We start from the raw sequence: 26,005 nt of genomic DNA, 5'->3' as shown, positions 1-26,005 counted from the left end.
TCTAAGTGTGAGTCACCAATTCCAAAGGAATGTATGTGGCAGGAGTGATGAAACTGGGGAAGCTGCAGGATAGAAGCATTGTTCAAAGCATCACAAAGTAAAAACAGAGAAGAGAGTTCTGTGTCCTACAAATAAGACAGAATGAGTGAGAAATTCAGGGATACTTTAATAAACCAGTGCTGAGGGGCAGCAGCACAGCTGTCGGTCACGTTGCTAAGGCCCACCTGCTGCCACTAAAGTGAAGCACAAAAAGGCTAGCCCAGCACGGGGCAGACATGGGAAGATTCACTGTTCATTAGATAACCATTTTATTGAATAACTTTACCCATGAAATATATAATTTCATTATAAACACAAAGAAAAAAAAACGTCTGGGTTTAAAGAAGCTTAGGAAATATAACTTCTTTTTGTAATGAAGTCCAGAGTTAGTAAACATTTCCTCCTAGGCCAAAAGTCTCTGGAACTTATTCAGCCTCTGCTGCCTCTTCGCTTTCTCCACATTCAAACCGCACAAAGTCTACTACAGATACCCCTCGGGGCTGCACATACTGCCCCAGTGTGATGGAAGGATCCAGCAAGTATGGCTGGGACAGCATCTTGGTTTCCTCCTCTCCCCCAGGCTCATCGTCCAAGGAGCCAACAGAGCGGGGGGCCATGCCCACCACATGCTGCCCAAGGCGGCGGCCAAGGTCTTCAAGGTTTGCTTTCTGCTCAGACGTCTTGCAGATGACAAGGGCCCCGTACTTCCCCAGCACCAGGTTGTGGAGCAAGGGACTGTGCACTGCTCCATGGACATAAGAGCCAATGTAGAACCCATCTGGCACCTTCACCCATGCAGCTCGTTTCAGAGTCATGTTTTCTCCCAGTTTCCCTACAAAAAAGCAAAAACAAAAATATACTTCCAGAATATGATGGCTATGGTAGTGCCAAAATATACACACAGGCAGCCAACCTTGGAAGAGAGTCCTCTGCATTTACACTGTGGACATGCTCTAAGATGGGAATGGGGAGACTTTTTATGGAGCACCAATTATGTGCCCCACTGGTATTAAAAAACATAGACTACGGTGTCACGCAGACCCTGGACTCCGTTCTTAGTTCTGCCTCTTACCAGCTATCTGACATTAGGCAACTGATTTAATGGCATAACCCCACTTACTAATTTATCAGGTCTTGGTTTCCTCAGCTGTAAAAGCCTTATTACAGTATTGCACAAAGTGAGCGCTCAAATGCTGGCTATCACTACTATATCAAACTCAGGCTTAGAGAGGGAAGCAGTCCACCCCAGGTTACATGGCTAGTGTACAGCAGAGCCAGGATTAAAACCCAGCTATGACTCCAAAACAAGTGGTTTCTTTTTCCCACCACTTCATCATTCCTCCCTAACACCACCATAACTGGCACAGATAATTCCTGAGTATCCATTGTATCAGGAAAAGTCCACAACTAAAAGCCCCAGAAAATCCAAAATCCTGTCATCCAACAGTTTCAATTCCTCTCACCAAAAAAAAAGATGACATTTTCAGACTTGTTTTTAAGAACGAGAAGTGGACTGCAGGTTTCCCCTTTCTCTCAGGATGTTCCCCACTCTAACAGAAGTCCAAATAAGCCAAAAGACAGCAAGGTGTAGGAGAATAAACAAAGCAATATGGATAAACATACTGCATTAGCCACGGTTATTCCTAAAAGGCACAGAAAGGGAGTGTCGAGAACAAGAGGAATCTCAAAAGCAGCTCAAAGCCCCTACTCCAGAGTTAATTCCCAGAAACTGACAAGGCTAAAATTCCCAGTTCTTCCAGAATTTCTTAATAAGTCCCATACACAGCTGTCTGCCTGGTTTCTCATTCATGACTCACTGAAACATCATACATACTTTAAGATAACCTGACAAAACAGAATTGATGCCCTGACTGGAAATGTCAGATAAGCAGTAAATTCCCAGCAAGCTCCAACCCCAGCCCTACTTCCCTCCCATCCAGCACACGTAAAAAGGCAAAATCCCCACTGGGCCCATCACAATAATCCAGATAAGGTTCTGAGAGAATGGACCTTCACAAATTCAGAACCAGATTTGTTTAAAAGTCAAATTCCTAAATGTCATGCTCTGAAAAATCCATGGGTTCCTTTATAAAGATGGTGAAATGCCCTCTGATACACTGTTTCTCCCACAGTGTACAGACAGGTAGTCAGCTGTAAGTCAAAAGGTCATCTCTGCCTAAGGACATGTTTTGTTTGCTCAGCCCAGATGCCTGAAGAATGTTGAAACTAATTTTAATTAGTTGCAAACAGACAAAAACTGAGGTTTTTTTGCATACAAATATCAATTCTTTTAAAGGAATTTAGTAATGTTGATGACACTGGGACCCCATTTCCCCCAAACTAACAACTGGCTAGAGCTGGAAAATGGTTTCCTTCAGCAGTGGAGCTTTTCAGGGTGCCTACTGCTCACTAATATCTAATACACAACCCACTTGTCACATTCATATTATCTGACCCTTGCACGCACAAGAGCTTATAATTCTTGAACTAGATTTGGAGAAATACCAAAGGTATCAGGAGAGCCAGTTCTTAATTTTCAGTTTCCAGAATTCCTACAAATACTCACCAATTGCTAAGACCAACTGATTTTTGAGAGAACCTTCTCTCTCAGGCCCAGCTGGAATTTCAGAGAGTTCGGAGGGATTCAAGAAGCCCTAATTGCACATAGAAAAAGAACAAAATCAGTTCTGTACTATTCAAATTATTGAGAGACTCCCTCTCTCCCCTCCCCTGCCGTCACCCTCCCTCTTCCTGTCTTTGCAGCTGTCGAAAAAGCAGAGCGGCAATGGTATCTCAGTTGCAATAAGCATACCTAATTCCCAGATCTTGGTCTCTAAAAAGCATTCCACCACTAAAAAGGATCAGGACTCCTTGGAAAGTGGCTGATTCCACAGTTGGCGCAAGGAAAGCATAACATAAACCCATAATATCTTGTTATACCAAGAAGGAAATGCTCAGAAAATAATGAGGCTATAGCAAGAGCACAGTGGAGCCCGCTGCACAGGCTTGGCTTGCACTAGCCAAGTCCAGGGATAACTTGAACATCAAATGAATATGGGACTTATAGTGAGTGAATGCTAAATCACTAAATAAAGAGAGAAGTCTCCTTCTGAAAGTAGAATGCCTAATAATAAAACTAACACAGGTACAAGAAATTATAAGAGAAAAATAATCATTGTAACTATCATGGTATTAACTGATCTCAACAAGAGTCATCAAGAGAGGCTAAAACTTTTCGGCAAGAGCTTTTTTGAGGAACTGGTTGTTTACACACAACCTCTAAGAATCTCCCATACAGATTACTTGTTAAATTACAAGAGGAACATGGTAACTTTACAGTTCAGAAACTTGGTAGATAGTACCTTAACTAAGAGATCAAAGTTAGTATCACAATAATGGGACCAAGAGTTATCATGTGGCTCCTGATGTGATGTTCTAAGAAAAATACAGGGTATTTTATTTAATATTCCTACAAAAATCCATGTTCTAGGAAGAAACATCATACAAACTCAAATTGGAGGATATCCTATAAAATTATCCTGTACTCTTCAAAAATGTCAATGTAATTAAAGGCAAAGAAAGGATGAGGAACAAAGGAAAGAGATTCAACAGACATGACAACTAACTGTAGTACATTTCTGGGGGGTAGGATTTAATAGTGAGTGTACCTGAAGAATCACTGTGTTGTATACTTGAAACCAGTATCATATTGTCTATCAGCTATCCTTCAAGAAAAACAAGTAAGTAAAAATACACAATTCTCGACTGTATCCTAGACCAAAGAAAAATTGCTAGCTGGAAAAACATAAATATATATTGTATATTAATGTTAAATTTCCTTTATTTGATTACTGTACTGTGGTTATATAGGATAATGTCCTCATCTGTAGTATAGATATTGAAGGGATACAGTCCTGATGTCTGCAATGTACTCACGAAAGGATAAAAAAACAGTAATGATGATAATAACATGTAATAAAAAGTGATAAAGTACAATAGCCAAGAAATGGAAGCAACCTAAGTGTCCATCAGTAGATGAAAGGATAAAGAAGAGGTGGTACATATACACAATGGAATATTATTCAGCCGTAAGAAGAAAATAAATGCTACCATTTGCAACAACATGGATGGAGCTAGAGGGTATTATGCTCAGTGAAATAACCCAGATGGAGAAAGACAAGTACCAAATGATTTCACTCATCTGTGAAGCATAAGAACAAAGCAAAACTGAAGGAACAAAACAGCAGCAGACTCACAGAACCCAAGAATGGACTAACAGTTACCAAAGGGAAAGGGATTGGGGAGGGAGAAGGGGAATAAGGGGCATTACAATCAGCACACAACGTGGGGGTGGGCACAAGGAAGAGAGGACAGGTAGTGACTCTATAGCACCTTACTACGCTGATAGACAGTGACTGTAATGGGGTATGTGGTGGGGACTTGATAATGGGGGAAATCTAGTAACCACAATGTTGCCCATGTGATTTTATATTAATGATACCAAAATTTAAAAAAAAAATTTTTTAAGTGATAAAGCAAATGAGGCAAAATGTTAGCAAATGGTGAATCTAGATAAAAGTACGCTATAATTTGTTGTAGAATATCAGAAACTTTTCTATGAGTTGGAATTTTTTTCAAAATAAAACTTTCAAAAAATTAAAGACCAAAGTGGAAAAAAATAAATAAAGCTAAAAGGGACCAAAGTTTCTTACAGATAATGAAACAGAGGCACAGTAAAGTAAGTGAATAGCTCAGGGTTACATAGTTACTGGCAAAGTCAAGATTAGAATTTCTAGTGCAAGTGGCTCACCTACTCAATACAATTCTACAAAACAATTTCAACATATTTTTCCACAGAATATGACTATTTAGTGCCAGTAATAATTAGCATTTACCATGAGATCTCAAGGAAATGATAACTAGGAGGAGAAAAAGGATGACACTAAACACACAAAAAATTGTGAGCAGTTGGTTCATTTGTGCCTTGAAAATAGAATGAATCAAAAGCAAACTAATACAATTCCTTCCTTTAATCCTTCTTTGGACAAGAATATGCTTATTCTAAAAAATTGTGCCTTCTCCAATACCTGTGTTTAGAAATCTCTTCCTCAGGCATTGTAGATTTCTGAATTCAAAGCTCTACCTGATCTGATGGACTCTACCCCACTGGCATTTATTCATTCATTCAACACAGACTTAATGAGCCCCAACCAAGTGCTGGGCCCACTCCTTCTTCACCAGAGACACAGTAGTGAAAAGAGATTTTCTGCCTCATGAGCATATTATCTAGTGGAGAAAACAGACATATATAAATAAATGAAAATGTATAAGCATTATGATAAAAACGACTTAATGAGACAAAATAAAATATAGAGCTCAGGAGGAAGGGTAATCCTCTGCAGAGAGATAACATTTAGGCAGACACATGAGTAATGGAGTGGGGCATGAGAATGTGTGAAGGAACAGCAAAGACCTGGTGGGGGGTAGGGAGGTTCACAAATGACACAAACTCCAAAACTCACTTTACTGTATGTGGAGAGTTGATCCTTTAGGTGCTGACAATGTAACATGGTTCCAAGGGCAACTTGCTGGACCAACTGCTGAAATTTTAGATTTCTGGAAACAAAATCTGTCTCACAGTTTACCTGTGGGCACAAATTAATGTTGCTGTGTAAGCTGTTGACTGAGAATTTCCAAAAGTGCCTTAAGGTTGGACAGTAAACCAAGGTACTGATCAAATAAGCTGCAGATTTAACAAAACAGAAATAAATGGCCCTAGAATTTTAAAGCTACTGTTCCTCTCCTTGCTTGAGGCCCAAAGCTAAAAGAAGTAATTCCTACTGTGCCAGTGAGTTAGCAATGACCTACATATTCAGTAGGTGGTTCCACAATATCCTCAAGGACTTACTACAAAGTTACCACCTGCCTATGGCTGCATGCCACAGTCACCTCATTCTCCAGCCCCCTCTCTCCAAGCCACTCTTGCTGTTAGCTTATCTCCTGCTCTGACTTTAAACTAATCCACATCTGATCCCTCACCAACTGTGGCCCCTAAACCTCCCCTAAAACAGTTACTTATTATCCATCAACTAATTAATATAATCCCTAGCTTTAAAATCTGTTCCAGAAAACAATCAGTGACAAGGTGTAAGCCACACTGGACTCACATTTAGGAACACAGATCTGCTGCTGTCTGCAAGCAGAACGTTCCTATGAATACTACATTTGCTACGATGGGGTAAAGAAAAGCAACTACCACTCATTTAAACAGAAAAATTCTTGAGCTTTCTCAGACACAGACAGTAACCTCTCCTTGGCTTTTCTGATACTTTAGGACACAGCTTGCTAAAATAAACTGAGATAAAGCACAAATGTTTGCAGATGGTTCAAAGCTCTAGTGGCTGGATGCTCTGATCCTGAATGCAGATTCCAGGGAAGGAGCTGGGTAGGGCCCCTCTTCCTGCTCAAGTGCGAGCTGAGCTGCCTCTGTAATGGCTCAGTGCAAACAAACGCTAAATGCTCTTTTCACCTTTCATCGTTTTTTTGTTAAAGCAAAAATCCTCTTCAGATTTCTTTTGATTAGAGAAAACAGATACTAATGTAGGTCTTTCATAAAAGTGCAGTGATGTAACGAGAACTTTCAAAGTGGGGGATAATATTCTAGACTGCTAGATCTTTTCTCATCAACACACCTGTGCATTTCTATACTTCAATGAGTCTATAACTAATAACTGTGGTCTCATGGGCTTAATTCCAACTACTTTTTATGCTTCTTAAACACCTCTTCTTTATGAATGCAAAGGCTCCATCACAAAGCCTTACACCCAAGGGACAGCTGTTCCTGGTGTCTGGAATTCTAACCTCTACTAACACAGCTGTGTTTCTTTCCTTCAGCAGCCCAATCAGGCCTTCTTTAGTCTTTCTCCCATTCAGCTTGGCAGCCTTGCTCCAGCCCTCCTCCTGGGCCTGCTTGTGGAGCCAGCTCTCCGCCTATAAATTGAAAAGAAAAAGGGCAGATGACAAAGCCACAAAACTTAGAGAACTCAACAGGGCTCTAAAATATGTTCAGGTTCCCTAATTCTTCCCCTCAATTCTATAAAAGAAACGAAAATACTGGCAGCCTACCACTAAATGCCGAATACCAAGCATTGTGCCTGGTGTTTTGGATAAGTTCTGGCTTTATAACAGCCCTATGGGGCAGATAGTAGTGTTTTCATTTTAAAGACAAGAACAATACAACATTCTAAATTTAAGTAAGGTCCCAGATCACAGGGTTAGTGTGAGGGCACCACGGTTTGAGTCCTGGTGGGTCTGACTCCAGTGCTCACACAAGCCCTTTCCGCTCCAAGCAACAGGAAACAACACAGCAGTCCTGCATGGAATAGGGATTGTTAGACCCTGAAGTCCTGAGTCAATTGCTTCCAACTCAGAGAGTGAGGCTGTCATTTAAACCAGGGCTCCGCTGTTATGGGCCACTTACCTACGATTCTGAGGTGAGGCCCTAGCCCCCCGCCCTGCTTTCCACTCCCTCCTCCCCCACACCTGTTTGAGGTCCCCGCCACAAGTCTCCAGAGCTTTCTTGCAGTTTACAAAGGAATAACCCGTTTTTCGCCGCAGCTTCATGAGGAGCTCCTTGCCAGAGGCCGAGGTCAGGCCGAGCCCAGCGTGAGATGTGTGCCACCGCCGAGGCGCCTGGAGCCGAAGGGGCCCCGCCTGCCATGGGTAAGTAGAAAGGGATGAGAACAGGAAGCATGAGGAGCTCGGGAGCTAAGAGGGCGTTCTTGGGAAGGTGTCGCTCAGGGCGCGGGGGAGGCAGCCAACGGGGCTGGATCGCGGCGGCGATGGGGCCGGGGAGAAGTAGAACGCGGCTTTGAAGAAGGGAAGGTTGCGTTCCAGGCGCACGGGAGGAAGGCAAGTCGCTGCCGGGCTGGGACCTCTCACCTGGCAGCTCCCGGTCCGCGCGACCAAGCAGAGGCGCAACGACCGAAGCAGTGACATCTCTCCGACTGTCCTACACGCCGCCGGCCGGCGCTCCGCGGAGGCCACGGCCTACGGCGCGGTGACAGGGCCAAACCTCTCCACCGGAACGCGCCAAGCAAGGATGGCGCTATCTGCCGGCCGGAGGGGCACACTCACCTCCCCTATATCGCACAGGACAGTTACCCCCCACAGGTAAGCAATGTAAACCATGAGACAAAGTTGCAATCACTAACAATACAAGACACGTATTAACACTTTGTTTCTTTATTTCAACTGCACTTTTCAGATTCGTTATCCATTATGACTCATGACAAACTGCTGAGGCAGATGGGTGGGTTCAGAAATTTGGCCAAGGTCACCTAGGTAGGGTGGATCCCTCCAACTAACCTAGTAAATATTTGTTGAATGAGCAAAATATTTGTTGAACACCTACTGTGTGCCAGGTACTGTGCTAGGCCTCCGGGGATTAGAGAGGAGTAAACCACTGGCCTAGCCTCCAGGGTAACCTAAGGGTGAGAAAATAGAGAGCAGACAAATGACCACTCAAGACAAGGTAAGGGCCATAAGATGAACAAACAGTTGAAGAGTCTAGAGCAAACAAAAAAAACCACACCCAAACAGGAGACTCAGGAAAGGCTTTTTCAAGAGGCTAAGAGTCATGAAGATTTTGACAGGTAGAAATAGCCCTTCCTGTAAGGCAATCATCAAAAAGAAGGAAGAAGTCAGGGAGTCTTGATGTGGACTTGGGGAACAAAGAATAGACATTTGTCATTTGGCCAGACATTGCAATACATGTAGGAAATCAGTAGAAAATGAAGTGGAAGGGCACTTGGGGATCCCATGGGGTAGACCAAATACTACACAGGGGAACTCATCCTTACTTCTGTAGGCACCAGAAGCTAATCAGAGCTGATTCTGGAAAATGACAAGTTTGCAAAATGTCTTGAAGAGGAGAGACTGGAAGCCAGGAGTGCTGAGAGGTAATATGTGGCCCCAGACAGTGCCAACCAGCAGTACCACAGTGGGAAAAGAAAAGAGGTGAAGGCAAAACAAATGAGGAAGAAAGGGTTGATAGGACTTGGAAACCTAAAAAAAAAAAGCAAAGATGAGAAGAAACTAGTACTTAATGATCAGGTCTCCAACTCTGAAAAAAATTAAGAAGCTACAGTCCAAGGGACAGCTCTGCTGCCTTTCCCCAGCTTCAGGGCTGGGAGGACTTGACCCAGTTAGAGCCACGGTCCCACCAGACTGTCTCTGGAAGCAATAAGTGAGAGGTCTGAGGCTTCCTCCTTCCCAGCCCCATCAAAAGCCCAACTTCTTTAGATGCAAAAGAAATCCTTAATGCTCATTCTTTCCCTTTAAAAAAATTCTATCAGAATCTGACCAAAACAAAAAAATCCTTTCTCTATGAAAGGACAACAGGACTGGAAGAGATCAGTGACAGCCTCTCTGCAGCCACTGCCTTCACATCCCATTTAACACCCTCCCCTCGCTCTAAAAATCCCAGGTATCCTCCCAACCTCCTCCTCTGAGCACAGAAGCTAGGAACTTCCTGTGTGCTCTAACCTAGTGGTTAGAGCTCTAGGATTCCTAGCAAGCAGGCACCTCCTAGGAGTACCTGAGGGAACAAAGAGGGAAGGAAGAAAGAGAGAGGCAAGAGAATCCATACTTTTTGATCCTCATTATGGCTTTGAAGTGATGGCAGTTCTTTCATTAGGACAAGGGGTTCAGAGGAACAGAAGAGTGATGTCAAACAGGTCTTGGTTCCCTGTGCCTGGCCGTATAGATGTTGACATTCTCATCTTCATCGCGCTGGGCCAGCTCCAGTTGGAAATGCTGGGGCAGGAGGTGCTGAAAGAAGCTCTCTGTCCCGTGCTCCTCTCTCATCTTGGAGGCCAGGTATATGGTGCCATTGGGTCCACACAGGTGTTGGAGGGTGCCCAGCAGCAGTGGGAAGGTGGGCTCCAGGTACACGATATCAGCACCCAGCACCAGGTCATAGTCTCGAGGGAAAACATGCTGGTCAATCCCCCAGGACAAGGCATGGACCTGGGCCTGGCCTCCAGCTGGCACATTGGCCTGGACGTTGCCCTGGATCTGCTCTAGGGCCAGGGGCAGGTCAGTGATGGTAACATCCCCTCCTGAGAGAGAGGAAGAGGAGAAATGCAAGTCAGAGGGACCAACCAAGGGGTCTCAGCTCCTGACCAGAAGGTCTAGAGACCTCAGGACCTACAAGACAATGTCTTGATGACCCAAAGTCCACAGTTTGGCTTTTGGTTGCCCTAACCTCCATCTCATCCACTGCCATTCTCATTACTCTACATTCTACAGCATCAACATTCTCTCTGAGCTAATCTTCAACCTCTCTGCCCAAGATACAATGATCAGTTATCAGCAAAAGCCAGGGCAGGACTAATGGGAGATGGGCTGTACATCCACCACGTACTGACACAAGCCAGCCTGGGTCTGGGAAGCCTCCCAGAAGACATGGCCCTGATGAGCCTTAAAGGACAAGGAGTTAGTCAGATGGAGATTTCCAAGCTGAGAACGGAAAGTACAAAGGGCTGGTGGTGAAAGAGCATGGCATATTCAACGAAAGCTGGATCTTAGAGGACGTGGAAGACAGGAGAAAGGTGTCAAGACATGACAGTAAAGAGAGAATAACTATGACATGACAGGAGAACCAGGCTTGATCCTGAGGGCACAAGGTTTCAAGGGTAGAAGTAGAGGGTGGAGATGATCAGATCAGCACTTTAGAAAGCTTCATTCATGCAATAAATGTATGTATTCAGCAGCTACTAAGTTCTGAGGTAGAGTGGTGAGCAAGACAAAACCTTAGCTTCTGTAATTTTTATTATGGAGGTAGAGACACACACACCAGGTACTGCAGAACTACTGAATCATAACCATGACTCTTACAGAAACACGAAGTACTAAGAATTTATTCATTCATTGATATTTACTATGTGCATATATGCCAGGTGCTGAGAATACACCAATGAACCAGTTAGACAAGACTCTCTCTACTCAGTAGGCTTATAGTCGAATGGCAACAACCAGACAACACAAACAAAACAAATGAAATACACTGTGTCAGATGGCAACAAGTGCCACAGGAAGAATGAAGCAGGGAGGGAGGATAAGAACTGCTTGAGGGACCGGACAGGGAATGTAATGTAAATTGGGTGCTTAAGGAAAGCCTCACTGAGCAGGTGGTTTGGGCAAAGATCTGAAGGAAATGGTGGAGCAAACCATGGGGATCTCTCAGGCTAAAATGTACCAAAGGAGGGACTAGCAACAGCAAAGACTTTGAGGCAGGAATGTGCCTGGCAGGTCTGGTGAACAGGTGGGAGGCCAGTGGCTAGAGCGGAGGGCATGAGGGAGATGTAGAAGGGGATCCTCACCAGAGCCTTTAAGGAGACTGAGAAATATGGCTTTTAGTCTGAGTGAGATAGGAAGCTATTGGAGAATTTTAAATGGAAGAATGGCATAAACTGACTTACGCTCTAAAAGGATCACTCTGGCTGCTGTGATGAGAAAAGGCTGCAGAGGGGCAAGGTCAGAAGCAAGGAGACTAGTTAGGAGGTGGCTGCAGTGACGGAGGTGAGAGATGACGATGGTCTGAACCATAAGTAGTCAGATCCTGAAGAATTTTGAAGGTAGAGTAGACACGGTTTGCTGACAGATTGGATATGAAGTATTAGAGAGAGAAGTTGAGGATGGCTCCAAGATGTCTGGCCTGACCAACTAGAAGACCGAAGTGCCATTCATTTAGATGAGGAAGGCTGCAGGTGGAACAGGATTGCACAGGAAGACCATGAATTTCTTTCTGGACATATTAAGTTTGAGATGTCCATCAGACAACCACATGAAGATACAGAATATGAAGGAAGTGACACAAACAAATCTGGAGATAGAAATGGCAGGGTTCTAGAGTCATCAGCATAGGAAGGGCATTTAAAGCTATAAGGCTATGGGATTGTTCAGGAGTGAGTGCAGACAAAAAAGGGAGGGGGCTTCAAAGGACTGCTCCTGAGGCCTAAGGCACTCAAATTTTCTGCTGTGAAGATGAAAAGATGGAGAAGAGTGGCAATGAAGTGGGCAGAAACCAGAAATATGGTGCCCTGGAAACCAAAGGAAGTGTTTCAAGGAGGAAGGAGTGTTTCAAGGAGGCCAGTGAATGATGGAGGCTAGGAAATGATGCTCACATGATTTGAGCAACTGGAGTGGAGGACACATGGGGTGTGTGTGTGGAATGGACTTAGGAAAGAACAGGAAGAGAGGAACTATAAACAGGATGAACTTTTGAGTTTTGTTGCAAAGCATAATAGAGAAATGGGCTGTTAACTGTAAGAATATGTAGGATCGAGAGTTTTTCCTGAGATAGGAGAAATTACAGCATGTCTATATGCATACTTATATATATATACACATATTGCACGAGTACACACACACACGCACACACACAGGATGACCCAGAAAGGAAAAGAACTGATAATGTGGGAGAGACTGGGAGTGGGCAGGGAGGTTGCTGGAACAATGTCTGAGTAGAGGAGAAGATTTAGGGTCTCATGACAAGTGGAGGGTTTGACCTTAGCTAGGCACACAGCGTGTTATCCATGGTAACAGAGGAGAAGGCAGCACATACAAACAGTTAGGTGAGCAGATATGAACGTGTGGACATTTTCTGAGAAAATAAAGGCAATCAGTTGAGATAGGAAACAAAGTCATCAGCTGAGGGTGAAGATAGAGGAGGAGGCATTTGGAGGTTTAAAGGGCAAGAAGGTAAGAAACAGAAGAATAAGTGGATGAAGGAACAGTAATGAAAACTCACTGAAGGTTAGTGACAGCAAATTTAAAGGGAAGCCAGTCAACGCAGTTGCGCACATACTAGGAGGGTCTAGGCTAGCCTGGGGGTGGGAGGGTCAAGAAGGTCTTCCCTTGGAAGTGACGTTTGAGCTGAGCACTGAAAGACGCATATACATTCACCAGGTGTTACAGGACTTCAGACACAGGGTACAGCCTGTGTGAAGGCTCTCAGGAAGGGAATGTGAAGAGAGGCTTGAATTGCTGACAGAAGGTCAACAGCACAGGAGGACAGGACAGGGAGAGGGAGGCAGAGCCTTGGAGGCCATACTAAGGGTGTAGGTTCTATGCCAAGAGCACCAAAAAGCCTTTGAAGTTTGGGTTGGTGGGGGTTACAATTGCGTAAGGAAGACCACTTGGACTTCTGGGTGGTTGGCAGAGGTCTAGGAGCCCACAGGGAGTCAGAGCAGGAAGACAAGTCTCACTAAATGTAGTAGTCCAGGCATGTGATGGTGGTGGCCTGGGCTGGGTAGCCATCAGTACTAGTGGAAAAACATGAGGGGATTCAAGAGACTTTTTAGGGAATAAAATCAACAGTACTTGAATAATGAATATGGGGGTAAGACAAAGGGACGCGTCAAAGGTGATGTCTAGGTTTCCCACCATGTGGGTGTTGGTTTGATTAACTGAGATGGGAGAAGCCTGAGGTTGGTGGGGGGGAAGGTTTGGTGGAGGAAGATCATAAGATCTAGTTTGGACATGCCAAACTTTCCCATAGGAAAGATTGAAGACACTCGCGAAAAAGCAGGGAAGGGAGGGCAGTGGCCTGCACTAGAGATGGTGCAAAGAAGAGTAGAGAATCGGGAACATATTAAGGATATATGAACCACAGGACTGGCTGATTGTTGGGATGTGAGGGGAGAGGTTAAGGGATGAGACGACATCCAGAGTTCTAACTTGACAGTTGAACTGGGACAAAGGAGGAGAAGCAGTCTTTGAGCAAAAGCATGTAGGTGTTTCCTTCTATATTATATACTTTTTCTCCCATTTTAGCATAACTTCCCACCTTTCACCCATTCATCCTGCATGGCAACTGCTGTTGATGCTCCCTACCTTCTCTCTGAACCTGCTGTGTTCACACTGTTTGCCTCATCTAAAAGAGCTTCTCTCCTTGATGGATTCCCAGGGAGTCAAGGGAGTTATGGCCAGAGCGTGGCTCTGTGCCTACCTCACATAGATCTGGTGCCAGATCATCTCGTCTTCCCCACTAGACTACAAGCTCCACGGAGAGAGGAAATCTGTCTTACTCATTGTTGTATCCCAATACCTGGCATGATTTTTGCCCCACGGGGAACTCCAAATATACACTGGTTACCAGAATAGAAGAATGAATGCCTCCATCTGGGTCCCTTAATGTGACCCCATTGGGTCCCTATGAGTGCAGACTTGTTAATTTGCATTCCCAGGGAGATGACATCCTGTTTCCAAATGAGTGTTTTTGGTGTGAGGTTTGTCCTCCCCATTAAATTATAAATTAACAAACTGTTCCCTTTGTAGTTTTTGGTTTTCAACAAAAGTGAAGCAAATTTTCCTTACCATTTCTTTTCCCAAGTCTATGGTGCCTAATTCTTACCCCACTTCCCATAAAACGACCCTAATTCTCAGAAATGCCTAAGCTTATTTCTCCCAAGCAATCAAAACCCCAAAAATATAAAATACATTCATAATAGTTATAAAGCTTACTCATTTGGTTTAATACCTGCAGGTTGTTCCCCCTACAGGGTACCCCCATAAATGCATTTTGACAGACCATGTCCAAAGCAGATTGTAAGTGACAGCACTGACCATGCAGTCACAAAGATCAAAAGATAGGAAAAACACCTACTAAGGCCAGCCCGATTTTTATTTCCTGCCCCCAAATCAGCCACCCTGGGTGCTTTGACAGCCAATCAGACGCTGTCAAAACAAAAAAGAAAAAAAAACTTTGTTAAAAAGAAGGGACTGGGCTGGTCCCAAACCACTCCCTGCTCTTAAGGACCCAGGAAGGACAATTTCTCCACGTCCCTGTCCCTCCTGCCCTCTCCGCCGCAAAGCTGACGCACCCTGCAGCGCTGCCAAGATCCCCACGATGCCCGTGCCCGCGCCCAGTTCGATCACTTTCTTGCCTCGGAAATCCACACGTTGACTTTCGAAAAAGTTGCACAGGCTCAGACCCTATGGGAGAAAAAGGAGAACAAAGACTATCGCGGGGTGGCTCTGTATGGGAGAGTGTTGGGGTCCGACCTTCCCGGGGACCCTCGCTCGGAGCCGCCCACTCCTCACCGCTTCCCACACGCGCGCCGCCACCCCGAGGCGGCACCCGAAGTTCTGCGTGATGCTCAGCACGTGCCCACAGAAACGGAACCGGCTCTTCTCCGAGTAGGAGTCAGCGAAGAGCCTGACCTCCCGCGGGAACACCGACTCGGGCTCCAATTCAGGACTGGGGCAGGAATCCGCCATCTGGCAAAAGAACACGGGAGCCGCGGCCCGCGCCCGGATCCCGGAGCGGAGGCGGGGTAGGGCCTGGGCCGCAGATCGCCGGGGCTCCACCGCCGCGCCGGGACCCGCCTCCCCGGGTTTGACCTCCTACCTCCAGGTGCAATTCTTGAAGGTGGACTGAGGAGCTGCCCCCGCCCCCCCGCCATACACACACCCGAGCGGACTCGCGCGGGACTGCGCGGGTCAGACGGGGCCGACTGGGGCAAGACCTGGGGAGCGGGAAGGAGAGCGAGGATTCATTAACTGCACTGTAGAACGCGGGGCCCGGGACCCCTCTCCTCTGCCGATGCACAGATGCCTGCAACCAGGCAGTTAACCCGGGCCGGGCTAAGGAAAAAGGTCGGTGCCAGGTCTGGCCTTGCCAGCCCAGGTGGACATCAGCGCTGCGGAGGGGCCGTCGCTCACAAGAGCCCAAAGCACTCTTGTGTCTTTAAGGGGCAGGGCTCACAGCGTGCTTGATTGCGTCATTGCCGTGCGCCTCGGGCCACGGCCTCCACGTGGGCTCCGCGGAGAAAACCTGCTGGACTGGGGATCATGGCTGGAGCCCAGGCCGCGCAGCCCCAGAAGCGATACTATCGGCAACGTGCCCACTCCAACCCGATGGCCGACCATACGCTGCGCTAGTGAGTGAGAAAGGCGGGGCCGTGGGGGTAGGGGGAGGAAAGGCAGGCGGAATTCCCAGAACAGCTCGGAGCTACCCGAAAAAGCCATGGTGCTAGGACGGTTAGGAGCGTTTAGGAAGAACCGGAGAGGATCAGGTCGATGACTAGGGTTTTGGGGGAGGGAGGGTCACGGCAATTTGGCCGAGGGCGGAGTTGGCTGATTGGGAGGGGGCGTGGCGTTCTGGCCGTGGTCTGGCTAGCAGTACCAGTCTGGGAAGAGAAACAGTTACAGAGACTAGAGTGATGGAGACAATATCTTTGGGTTTCGTTTGTCGGATTTAATAATAAAAAAATATGCACTATCCCGCCACACCTTACTCCATCCTCTTCCCACAGAGTACATAAACAAAGTAAGCTCCCAGTGCCTTAGACAGCCAGTCTCTGGGAGAAGGGGAACTTTTGCCCCAGAAAACAGAGCTACTGGCCAGAATCACAGCATCTTAGCAATGAAAATGGGCAGGTCAGCAATCATGGACCTCATTATGGGCCTGTGATTCACACTGGGGGTTAAGGGTGGTTTCCACTGTGTCTCCTAGAGGCCACAGGGTCCACAGTTACAGAATTTTAAAGAAACTCTCCTTCCATTTACCTCCCACTCTAACCCATTCACCCACACACACGTAGTACCACTTCTGCAATGAGCAACTCGTTTCTCTCATGTCTTCTCTCCAATAGCCCTGTGAAGCCAGAGGAGATGAATTGGTCTGAGCTATACCCAGAGTTCTTCACTCCACTGACTCAGAATCAGAGCCATGATGACCCAAAGGATGAGAAAGAAAAGAGAGCTCAGGCCCAAGTCGAGTTTGCAGATATAGGCTGTGGCTATGGTGGCCTGTTAGGTAACACTCTGGCTCTTTTTCTGGGGCAAAGAGAGGCAATGCCTAGATTCTGCCACCTTAGCAGGTTTGGTGGGGACCATAGTTGACCTTTCCCCTTTGGACCAGATGCTGATACTGTAGCTTCAGTGTGGAGAGCCTCCACCTTCCCTCTACTCTGGGTCTTGGCCTTTGCCCTGGAGAAGGGAGGGGGTTGCCTCACATGCCTGTTAGAATTTGGATTGTGTTGTCTGGCCCCATTCCTGGGCCCAGTCCCTACTTGAGCCATATCACCTGCCAGGTGCCGGGTCAGTGAGCTGGTCAGCACAAGCGTCAGAGATTAGTCACTGTGGCCAGCGATCCTGAACTGCTTTCTCAGGGATTCCAACCCTGCTACTCCACTCACCAGAACACATTCTTTCTGCCCCACTCTTACATGCTTTCCAGTTTCTCCTATATTTTCTGCATTGTCCCAGCCATGCATGCGAGGCCATTTCTCTATTTTTTAAATCTTCCCATAGAGGAAACAGTGACAGAGACGAAATGTGTGGCCAAAATACTCGGTGGCAGACAACCTTGGTTCAAGTTCTATCTCTTCTTGTTCTGTGACCTTGGGTATTTCTGACCCTTAGTTTCCTAATCTTCACAATTTACCACAGAGTGTTATACGGACTAAATGAGACAATGTGTGGAAACACTGTGAAAACTCCAAAACACTTGCAAATAGACATGTTTTCCCAGGCTCTCCCATTTCCAGTCCTGGTGACAATTTTCCGATTTCCCCAATCATAGAACCATTCATATAGGTATCTCTGTCCATGTTTGCCATTCCTGAATTTGGTAGTTGGAGATTGAGGCTTCCATTCTTTTGTTGACCCTGTGCACTTCCTGCAAGTATGAGGTTGATGATTCTATTCCTATTTCTGGTCCAGTGGAACTGTCACCACTGTTCCCAGACACGCTGATCCTGGGTCTGGAGATCCGGGTGAAAGTCTCAGACTATGTACAAGACCGGATTCGGGCCCTAAGAGCAGCTCCTGGAGGTGGTTTCCAGAACATCGCCTGTCTCCGTAGCAATGCCATGAAACACCTTCCTAACTTCTTCTACAAGGGCCAGGTGGGGAGGGGTGCTGGTGGGTTAATCTGGTAGATGGGTGGGGCATGGAGGCCAGGCTCTCATAGCCCTGTCGGTGCATGTCTGTCTCGTAGCTGACAAAGATGTTCTTCCTCTTCCCTGACCCACATTTCAAGCGGACGAAGCACAAATGGCGAATCATCAGTCCCACACTGCTAGCAGAATATGCCTACGTGCTGAGAATTGGAGTGAGTCAGGAGTGGGAAGGAGGAGGGTGGGGTGAGTGGTCTTTTCAGGGACCTTCCACTAAGAATTCAATGGCGATGCATTTAGGACTTAGACCACTACTGCCATCATGCTGCTGCTCAATTGCATGCAGCCCCTGTCCAGAGTGATTTTGCCTATGCAGGGGCTGGTATATACCATAACTGATGTCCTGGAGCTACATGACTGGATTTGCACCCATTTTGAAGGGCACCCCCTGTTTGAGCGTGTGCCTCTGGAGGAGCTGGTAAGTGGGGGCCTAAGGGAAATTGCGGTGATACAGGCCCTTTTCGGAGTGGTTCTGCATTCATTGAACCCAGCTCCATGCCAGCAGGATGAGATGGACATCTTGGGGCCAGTGGCAGTCCAAAAGGTAGGCAAGGGCTTACTGGACCCTTTCTTTCCCAGAGTGACGACCCCATTGTGGGACATCTGGGCACCTCAACTGAGGAGGGAAAGAAAGTTCTACGCAATGGAGGAAAGAATTTTCCAGCCATTTTCCGAAGAATACAGGATCTCACCCTCCAGGCAGTGACCCCCAATCCCATCCCTTCTGGCAACTGACTGCTTACCTTGCCTTATGTGGACCCTTGGATCTTCCAGGGACTGGAAAGAAGGTCAGGCCCCTGGACCTTCCCAGCTGAGAGTCCTGGGGTCGAGAGGCAACAGTCTCTTGAAGAAGTTGGAGATCTGTTCAGGGCAGAACCCTGGTGTTCACAGCTACCCCTGACTCCTCTCAACTTCTTGGCCCTCTGCTACCAACTGATAGCAAAAGAAGCTGACTGGGAAGGTCAAAAGACCTTGAACCAGAAAGGATGTTTGGAAGGCTGTGGGGTCTTGCTCTCCCTCCACTGGCTGTCTAAACTGCCTGCTAGACTCAAATCACCTATGTGCTTGTGTTTGCTTTACTGCCGTGGGGATAACATGTATGCATACACACGTGCTTGTGGCTGCTATTTCTTAGGAAAGGCTACAATATGAATCACGTGCTTCCTCCTATCCTCCCTCCTTCTCCTTGAGGATGACGACCTGGGGAATCTATGCTTCCTTTATTGTTGCTGTCTCTAGAGAATTCCTGGGAGGGACTGAGGGTGGAGACCCTCTCCTTTTTCATGTTGACCTTCGATTCCAGAACTTAAAGAATAGCAGCTGACTGGCTGGCACAGAGCCTAATGGGGGTGGGGTGGGGGAGTCAGAAACAGAGAGCCAGACTGAAGGATTCTGAGGCTTAAAGTAGAAAGGACTGCTGACTAGAAAGCGCCACAAAGGGGACTGAATCAGCTGGAGATTCAGAGCATTCATTAGACCTTGCTTCATCTAGGAGCCAGGAGAAATCTCTGAACTTTTCTATTTTTCAAAAAGTTCCTTTCTGCTCCTTAAGCCCTACATTCCCATGGCTGGAAGGATAGGACCCCCTTACTCCCAGGAACAAAGATGAAGGCTCCTGAAGCCATCCATTTTAACCTATCAACCCACCCACCATCTGCCCAGTGTCAGGTACAGGGGGAGGGGGAAGTGTGCTAGTGTAGGAAAATTCTGCTCCCATACAGAGAAGGTGCAGCCAGATGGAGCCAAGAATATGGGGACCGCTACAGCTGTGCCTCTTCCCTTTCCGAAGGTGCTGAAGGATGGGGAATTCCTGAGGATTGGCCCTGAGAGGGGCTGACTCCCTGGGGAAGTGGTGGGAACACCAGCTGACTCTGTCTTGGTCTCCTAAGTCTCACTAGCCCTTCCCAGAAAGAGATCTTTAGGCTGCTGGACTAGGGTATCAGCCCAGGAAGAGAAACAGGCAGGCCACCCCTCCCGAGAGAGTCATTGCAGCCTGAGACCCAAGGGAGCCACGGAGGCAGCTCCAGCCCCACCTACCATTCCTGAGTGCTAATCCCCACCTCGGACCACTCTGAAGAGGGGATTGGCTGAGGAGCTTGGAGGGGGGCGTCACCACTGTCTTGCCCAAGGATTATATAGAGACTCAGAAAAGCCGGCAAGATACTCCAGTTTATCATCTTACGCGGGTTTTCTGAAGGAGACCATGACCCAGACCCTCAGGCTAGCCTCAAGAGTATTCCATCGCGTCCGCTGTGCTCCCGAGCTAGGGGCCTCATTGGGCTCCCGAGGGTCCGGTTCAGCGCCCCGGAGCTTGGCGGACATCCCAGGTCCCTCCACGCCTGGCTTCCTCGCTGAACTTTTCTGCAAGGGGGGTCTGTCGCGGCTACACGAGCTGCAGGTAGAGGGGAACGCTGTTCCCGGGACTAAATGCTGGGATAACTGGCTTTGACAACACCAGCAAGAACAGTTAGTGCCGAAAGTAGGAGGGAGGGTCAGTGAGAACAGATGCTCCTGAATTCTGGAAAAGACAAGTTGGGATTGGGGCGGTGGCTTCACCGGCGTGGAGTCCATCCCAACACCCAGCGGAGGAGTGCGCTCAAAAAAGCCGGGTGGGTCCCGGACAAGGGCGGCGGGTAGCGGGAAGGCGCGGTGCCTCCCAGTGCGCTGGCCTTGTCGGGTTTAGAGCTGCAGGCGTTCCTGTTCATTCAGCGAGGCTTGAGATGGACAGTCTACGTGAGGATCCTTTAGGAATTGCTCCACTTGGGCTCGGCCCAGGTGACCAAAGAGATCCTGAATGTCTGCTTTGCTCAAAACTCCTTTTTGTCCCCACACTCAAGCTTACTAGGGATGGGAAGTGAGGGGAAGAAGGGGTTTGCAGCATCAGGGCCACACACTAGCTGGGAACTCGCGAAGGAACAGACGCTCCCCCTTAAAAGCCCAGCCAACGCCCTTGGCGTTGGTATGGGCCAAGCTGGGAGTCCCTGGCCCGAGTCTCTAGTGCCCGCTGAGCCCGTTTTCCTAGGTGCAGGGCGCCGCGCGCTTTGGACCAGTGTGGTTGGCCAGCTTCGGGACGGTGCGCACTGTGTATGTGGCGGCCCCTACTCTCGTCGAGCAGTTGCTGAGACAGGAAGGTCCCCAGCCCGAGCGCTGCCGCTTCTCACCCTGGGCCGAGCACCGTCGCCGACGCCACCTGGCTTGCGGGCTGCTCACTGCGTGAGTCCTCTGGCCCCAACGCCCGGACGCCCCGCTGCATCCCTCTCTTGTGGCGGGTTCGGAGACACTATGGGGGTGTGGAGGGATGTCGGCCGATTCCCCCAGCCTTCTGGCAGATCAGGGTTTCCACCCCACCCAGTCTGTTTCGCTCAAACTCAGATGGCGCCCCGCCCCGCCCTCGCCCCCTGCCCACCTCATTTTTTGAAGGCAGAAACCTGCTGGGAACCGGCAGAAAGGGCTAAGGGACCAGGATCTAGACGAAATATAAAATTCTGTGACTCAGGTTACCCAGGAACCAGACCCCTCCAGCGCAGGAAATGAATAACGAGGAAGGGGGAGGGAAGGCGGGCGCAGGCAGGGACAGGTTTCTGTACCCCAGAGAGCAAACGCAATCCGACTCCTGGCCACGCCGGCCGGATGCGCCCCTTCTCCCCCGCAGCCAACCAGGTCCGGCCGCCTCCTCACACCTCATCTGCCCTAATACGCCACTCCCCGCATCCCTGTATCCCCGCATCCCCGTAGGGAAGGCGAAGAATGGCAGAGGCTCCGCAGCCTCCTGGCCCCGCTCCTCCTCCGCCCTCAAGCGGCCGCTCGCTATGCCGGGACCCTGAACAACGTGGTCTGTGACCTTGTTCGGCGACTACGACGTCAGCGGGGACGGGGCTCTGGGCCTCCCACTCTGGTTCGGGACGTAGCGGGAGAGTTTTACAAGTTTGGTCTAGAAGGTGAGTCCCGAGACGGGCTGGCCTGAGGCACTCGGCCGGGGCTCCTGGAGCCCTGACAGCGCCCTCTCTTGCGCAGGCATAGCGGCGGTGCTGCTGGGTTCGCGCCTGGGCTGCCTGGAGTCCAAGGTGCCCCCAGACACAGAGACCTTTATCCGCGCGGTGGGGTCGGTGTTTGTGTCCACGCTGTTGACCATGGCGATGCCCAACTGGCTGCACCGCCTCGTGCCCGGACCCTGGGACCGCCTTTGCCGAGACTGGGACCAGATGTTTGCATTTGGTAAGGCCCGGAAGTGAAGTGGGAATGGGGAACATAAAGCTGTTCAGGGCTAGTGAGGCATCCCGTACCTCCTTCCCCGCAGCCCAGCAGCACGTGGAGCAGCGAGAGACTGAGGTAGCCCTGAGCAGTCAGGCAAAGCCTGAGGCGGACATGGGATCTGGAGCTCACCTGACCTACTTCTTGTTGCGGGAAGAGTTGCCTGCGCCATCCATCCTGGGGAACGTGACAGAGCTGCTACTGGCTGGAGTGGACACAGTAAGGTTGCCCTTCCAGGTGTCAAGCCCCATGTCAGAGCCTAGCCTCCTCAGTGTCAAGCCTCCTTGGTGCTGTAGGCAATCCACAACGGCCCTCTAGACCAGCTTGGCTCAGCACCTTCTGGGCACCATTCTGCCTCATATTCTGCCCCACTCTCAACACCTCTGAACCTGTCCCCTCAGGTGTCCAACACACTCTCCTGGGCTCTATATGAACTCTCTCGGCACCCAGAAGTCCAGACAGCGCTCCACTCTGAGATCACAGCTGCCCTGGGCCCTGGCTCTGATGCCCACCCCCCAGCCACTGCTCTGTCCCAGCTGCCCCTGCTGAAGGCTGTGATCAGGGAAGTGCTGAGGTGAGGGGGCAGGAGAGGAGAACTGGAGAAAAGCTGGGGCAGGCCTGAGGAAGCAGATAGTGGATGGGAGCATGGAGAAAGAGTAGAGGAAATACTCTACTCCTGGCCAAGAGGGTTTGGAAGTGGGTGGGACTGGAGAGGGGAGCTATAGCCCCCAGCCTCACCTTGATGTTACCCTCTTGTGTTCACAATCTAGACTGTACCCTGTGGTACCTGGAAATTCCCGTGTCCCAGACAAAGACATTCATGTGGGAGACTATATTATCCCCAAAAATGTGAGTACAGTCTACAAGCCTCCTTTGCTAAGCCATCTATCACTATCTTGGGTCCAATTCTGTTCTCAAACACACCCCAAAAGCCCTTCAAACTCTCCCATTGGCCTGATACCTCTAACAGGATAAAATGGGGCAGTGAAGAAAGCATTCCAAAAGTAGCCCTAGAAAACTTCCCCATCACCAACCAGGGTCTGCTATTGCCCCAGTCCACATATCCTCTTCTCCATGTCCCTCCCTGCATTCCTGGGCCCAAATTGACAAGTTTGTGTTGCTCCCCCACCAGACGCTGGTCACACTTTGTCATTATGCTACTTCAAGGGACCCTGCCCAGTTCCCAGAGCCAAATTCTTTTCATCCAGCACGCTGGCTCAGGGAAGGCCCAGCCCCCCATCCATTTGCATCTCTTCCCTTCGGGTTTGGCAAGCGCAGCTGCATGGGGAGACGCTTGGCAGAGCTGGAGCTGCAAATGGCTTTGGCCCAGGTGAGTGACCTAGACATATCTTTCCCAGACAGGAGAGTCTCTAACCCTCTAATATCATGACCTCTTCTGACAAGCATAGGAAAACATAAGACTTAGTAAATCCAATCCTCTGAAATATGGCAATCCCGTTATAGGTCTGGAGAGTGTGGGTGAGGGTATTTGGACTTTCTCCCTACCATAATCCCTTACCTTCATTAACCAAGAAATCATCCACTGACCACAGGTGCCATTCCAACACTGACCATCCTAACACTAAGAATGCCCTTATCAGTCAAGCCCACCATGGTAGATCCCTGTAATGGTAGCCTTCTTCCCCCCTTTTCCAGATCTTGATCCACTTTGAGGTGCAACCTGAGCCAGGTTCTGCCCCAATCAGACCCATGACCCGGACTGTCCTGGTACCTGAGAAGAGCATCAATCTACAGTTTGTGGACAGATAGTCCCATGGAAGGAGACAGTCATCATCACCCTTTCTCTCATCATACGAGCTTGTTAGGCACAGGACCAAGAAATGAATATTCCCCCTGAGGGCCGTCTATCTGACCAAAGTGGTTAGAATGACGATAGCAAAATGCTTGAGGCAGCCCTAAGGTGGAAGTATGCCCTTGACACCAAGAACACCTATTTGGCCCTTCTCCTGATCATATCATATGCAGCCTTTAAGGACCAACTCAGATTTTAACTAATAATGCTCGGTGGTCAAGGCAGGATTCAACCACTGCCCCTTTGAGGCTTCCACAGTGCTCACTGGTGCTGTTGGCCAAGCAGTGGTGCATCAGGGCTGTACCTGGTTGGTTCCCCTGGATGTAAGCTCTCTGAAAGGAAGGATGAGGCTTTATTTGGCCTTTATATCCTGTCAGGGCCTACCCCTGACTGGATGACATGCTATAGAGTCTCATATTGAGGCTGGACCCTGTGGCAAAAGGGGTAAAGCAGCTTACCAGACTTTCTTTAACTCTCTCCTTCCTTATCTTGCCCCTGGGAAGGTGAGTCTGCCCCTGCCTGGCTTATGATTTTTTTAAAACTCTCCTTGGCTCTCTGGTTGCTGTTATATTGGCTTGCATACCATTTGGTTCCCAGGCAGAGACATCTTTGGACCTGTCTTTCCACAAGCCTTCTATTTACATATTGAAATTTTTTAATATTCAGTTTTAAAATAAAAGAATAAAATGTTCCATCCTTGACTTTTTGACTTCTCTTCCATTCTTACTTCCCACAAGCCCTGGAGGTAAGACTCTCACTTTGGTTTCTCCTCCACTTTCTCAGGTCCTAGGAGTAACCCCCATAACAATGGGAGGTCTAGGTACTGGCAGAGCGGTTTATGTCACAAACCCAGACACGTTTCTGTCTGCACTGGGAACAGCCAAGTCTGGCTCCCTGTAAGAGATTAAGGGGGTGGGGGTGAAAAGCAACAGCAAGGTTTAGGCAGTGAAAATGGGGTGGAGAGCTAGGGATTTGCAGAGGTGGTCAGAGAGGCTGACTCTGGTAGAAATACTTATGGAACCTGGACTGCCAGGACCAAAGGACATCCTAGGATGGCCACTCTGCCCTTTCTTGAAAAGTAGCTCCAGGGTAATTCCCTTTAGAGAAAGACAGGGATATAAGTAGAGAAGTGAAGTCAGATGGGATGAAAGCCAAATGTGGGGGTGGCCAGAAGCCCTGGGGCACAAAGGCAGGAGAAGGGGATGGGCAGAGGGAACCTATTTCCGAGTCAGCACTCTCTGCCCCACTCCTCCACCCCAAAGACTGGACACAGTTCTCCCCCTGTGGTGTATACAGATTAACTCATCTTCCATATAAATCAATCTCTCAGCACCTTCCCCGCAGCTCCTCTGTAACCTAGATTACCCTCCCCATGTCAGGGCTTGCCCTCCTTCCTCCTGCTCTCCTCCATTCCAATTAGCTGAATATAGATAGAGATTTCACTTCACACTTCCTCCTCCTTCCCACCTCAACTCCCTTCTCTAGACATGGCACCCTGACCAAAGACACTGTTAGCCACCAGGCCCTCTGACGTACCTGTGTAAGACTTACAGCGGGGCAGGGTATACCCAAGGTCCTGTGCAGCCCAAGGTTTGGGTACCCTCCTCTCAACTTCTCTATTGTATTCTCAGTCTCCAATTCCACTTTCCCATCACTAAGCTCAGCTTCAACCTATACGACCTGATTTTTAGCAGATTTGAGCTTTGAGGGAGAATAAAGCCCAGCTTCCTCTAAAACCCTTTCCTCTACAATCAGTGATGAGGATTCTGCACACCCATACTTTTCACTGGGCAATGGGACTGCTCACTTGAGGGCAGTGGTTCTCATGACCCTTTTATGGATGAGAATCTCAAGTTGGAAAAAGGGAAGGAGAAGAAATCATACTGATTGCTAATCCCAACCCCCATACTAAGATCTCCAATGGTGCTGTAAG

General features: G+C 48.4%; 4 protein-coding genes across 10 annotated transcripts; 2 read left to right on the top strand and 2 right to left on the bottom strand.

The window, feature by feature from the left end:
* Window positions 1–148: 148 nt before the first annotated feature.
* Window positions 149–8,140, bottom strand: TSFM (Ts translation elongation factor, mitochondrial). Of its 2 annotated transcripts, XM_036894976.2 has the most exons (6): window positions 7,981–8,126; window positions 7,582–7,752; window positions 6,901–7,029; window positions 5,562–5,684; window positions 2,606–2,693; window positions 149–871 (listed from the first exon to the last, which is right to left on the bottom strand). In XM_036894976.2, exons 1-6 carry the CDS (start codon window positions 8,035–8,037, stop codon window positions 465–467), a joined length of 975 nt encoding a protein of 324 aa, XP_036750871.2. In that variant the 5' UTR covers window positions 8,038–8,126; the 3' UTR covers window positions 149–464. The 2 variants fall into 2 exon arrangements, with proteins under 2 accessions (XP_036750871.2, XP_057342824.1); XM_057486841.1 differs by lacking the exon at window positions 6,901–7,029 and having other exon boundaries at window positions 7,981–8,140.
* A 127-nt stretch (window positions 8,141–8,267) lies between these two features.
* On the bottom strand, window positions 8,268–15,589 carry EEF1AKMT3 (EEF1A lysine methyltransferase 3). The gene is made up of 4 exons (XM_036894981.2): window positions 15,455–15,589; window positions 15,148–15,324; window positions 14,928–15,039; window positions 8,268–10,160 (listed from the first exon to the last, which is right to left on the bottom strand). Exons 2-4 carry the CDS (start codon window positions 15,322–15,324, stop codon window positions 9,769–9,771), a joined length of 681 nt encoding a protein of 226 aa, XP_036750876.2. The 5' UTR covers window positions 15,455–15,589; the 3' UTR covers window positions 8,268–9,768.
* A 258-nt stretch (window positions 15,590–15,847) lies between these two features.
* On the top strand, window positions 15,848–19,122 carry METTL1 (methyltransferase 1, tRNA methylguanosine). 5 transcript variants are annotated; one of them, XR_005026762.2, is made up of 6 exons: window positions 15,848–15,986; window positions 16,701–16,864; window positions 17,773–17,957; window positions 18,050–18,163; window positions 18,249–18,426; window positions 18,588–18,701. XR_005026762.2 is itself a non-coding variant. In XM_036894979.2 (6 exons), the coding sequence occupies exons 1-6, from the start codon at window positions 15,898–15,900 to the stop codon at window positions 18,741–18,743; spliced, it is 786 nt and encodes a 261-aa protein (XP_036750874.1). In that variant the 5' UTR covers window positions 15,848–15,897; the 3' UTR covers window positions 18,744–19,122. The 5 variants fall into 5 exon arrangements, 4 of the variants coding, with proteins under 4 accessions (XP_036750874.1, XP_036750873.2, XP_057342825.1 ...); XM_036894979.2 differs by having other exon boundaries at window positions 17,797–17,957; window positions 18,325–18,426; window positions 18,588–19,122; XM_036894978.2 differs by having other exon boundaries at window positions 18,325–18,426; window positions 18,588–19,122.
* Window positions 19,123–19,258: 136 nt separating this feature from the next.
* On the top strand, window positions 19,259–24,763 carry LOC118917309 (25-hydroxyvitamin D-1 alpha hydroxylase, mitochondrial). Of its 2 annotated transcripts, none has more exons than XM_036894974.2 (9): window positions 19,259–20,406; window positions 21,031–21,221; window positions 21,744–21,946; window positions 22,023–22,223; window positions 22,306–22,478; window positions 22,661–22,833; window positions 23,030–23,108; window positions 23,468–23,589; window positions 23,916–24,763. In XM_036894974.2, the coding sequence occupies exons 1-9, from the start codon at window positions 20,212–20,214 to the stop codon at window positions 23,920–23,922; spliced, it is 1,344 nt and encodes a 447-aa protein (XP_036750869.1). In that variant the 5' UTR covers window positions 19,259–20,211; the 3' UTR covers window positions 23,923–24,763. The 2 variants fall into 2 exon arrangements, with proteins under 2 accessions (XP_036750869.1, XP_036750868.2); XM_036894973.2 differs by having other exon boundaries at window positions 23,392–23,589.
* The last annotated feature ends 1,242 nt before the right edge of the window (window positions 24,764–26,005 follow it).

Source organism: Manis pentadactyla, chromosome 10, assembly GCF_030020395.1.
Source record: "Manis pentadactyla isolate mManPen7 chromosome 10, mManPen7.hap1, whole genome shotgun sequence".
Lineage (NCBI taxonomy): Eukaryota > Metazoa > Chordata > Mammalia > Pholidota > Manidae > Manis > Manis pentadactyla.
The sequence above is the reverse complement of the archived record's forward strand: the minus strand, read 5'-3'. Positions and strand labels throughout refer to the sequence as shown.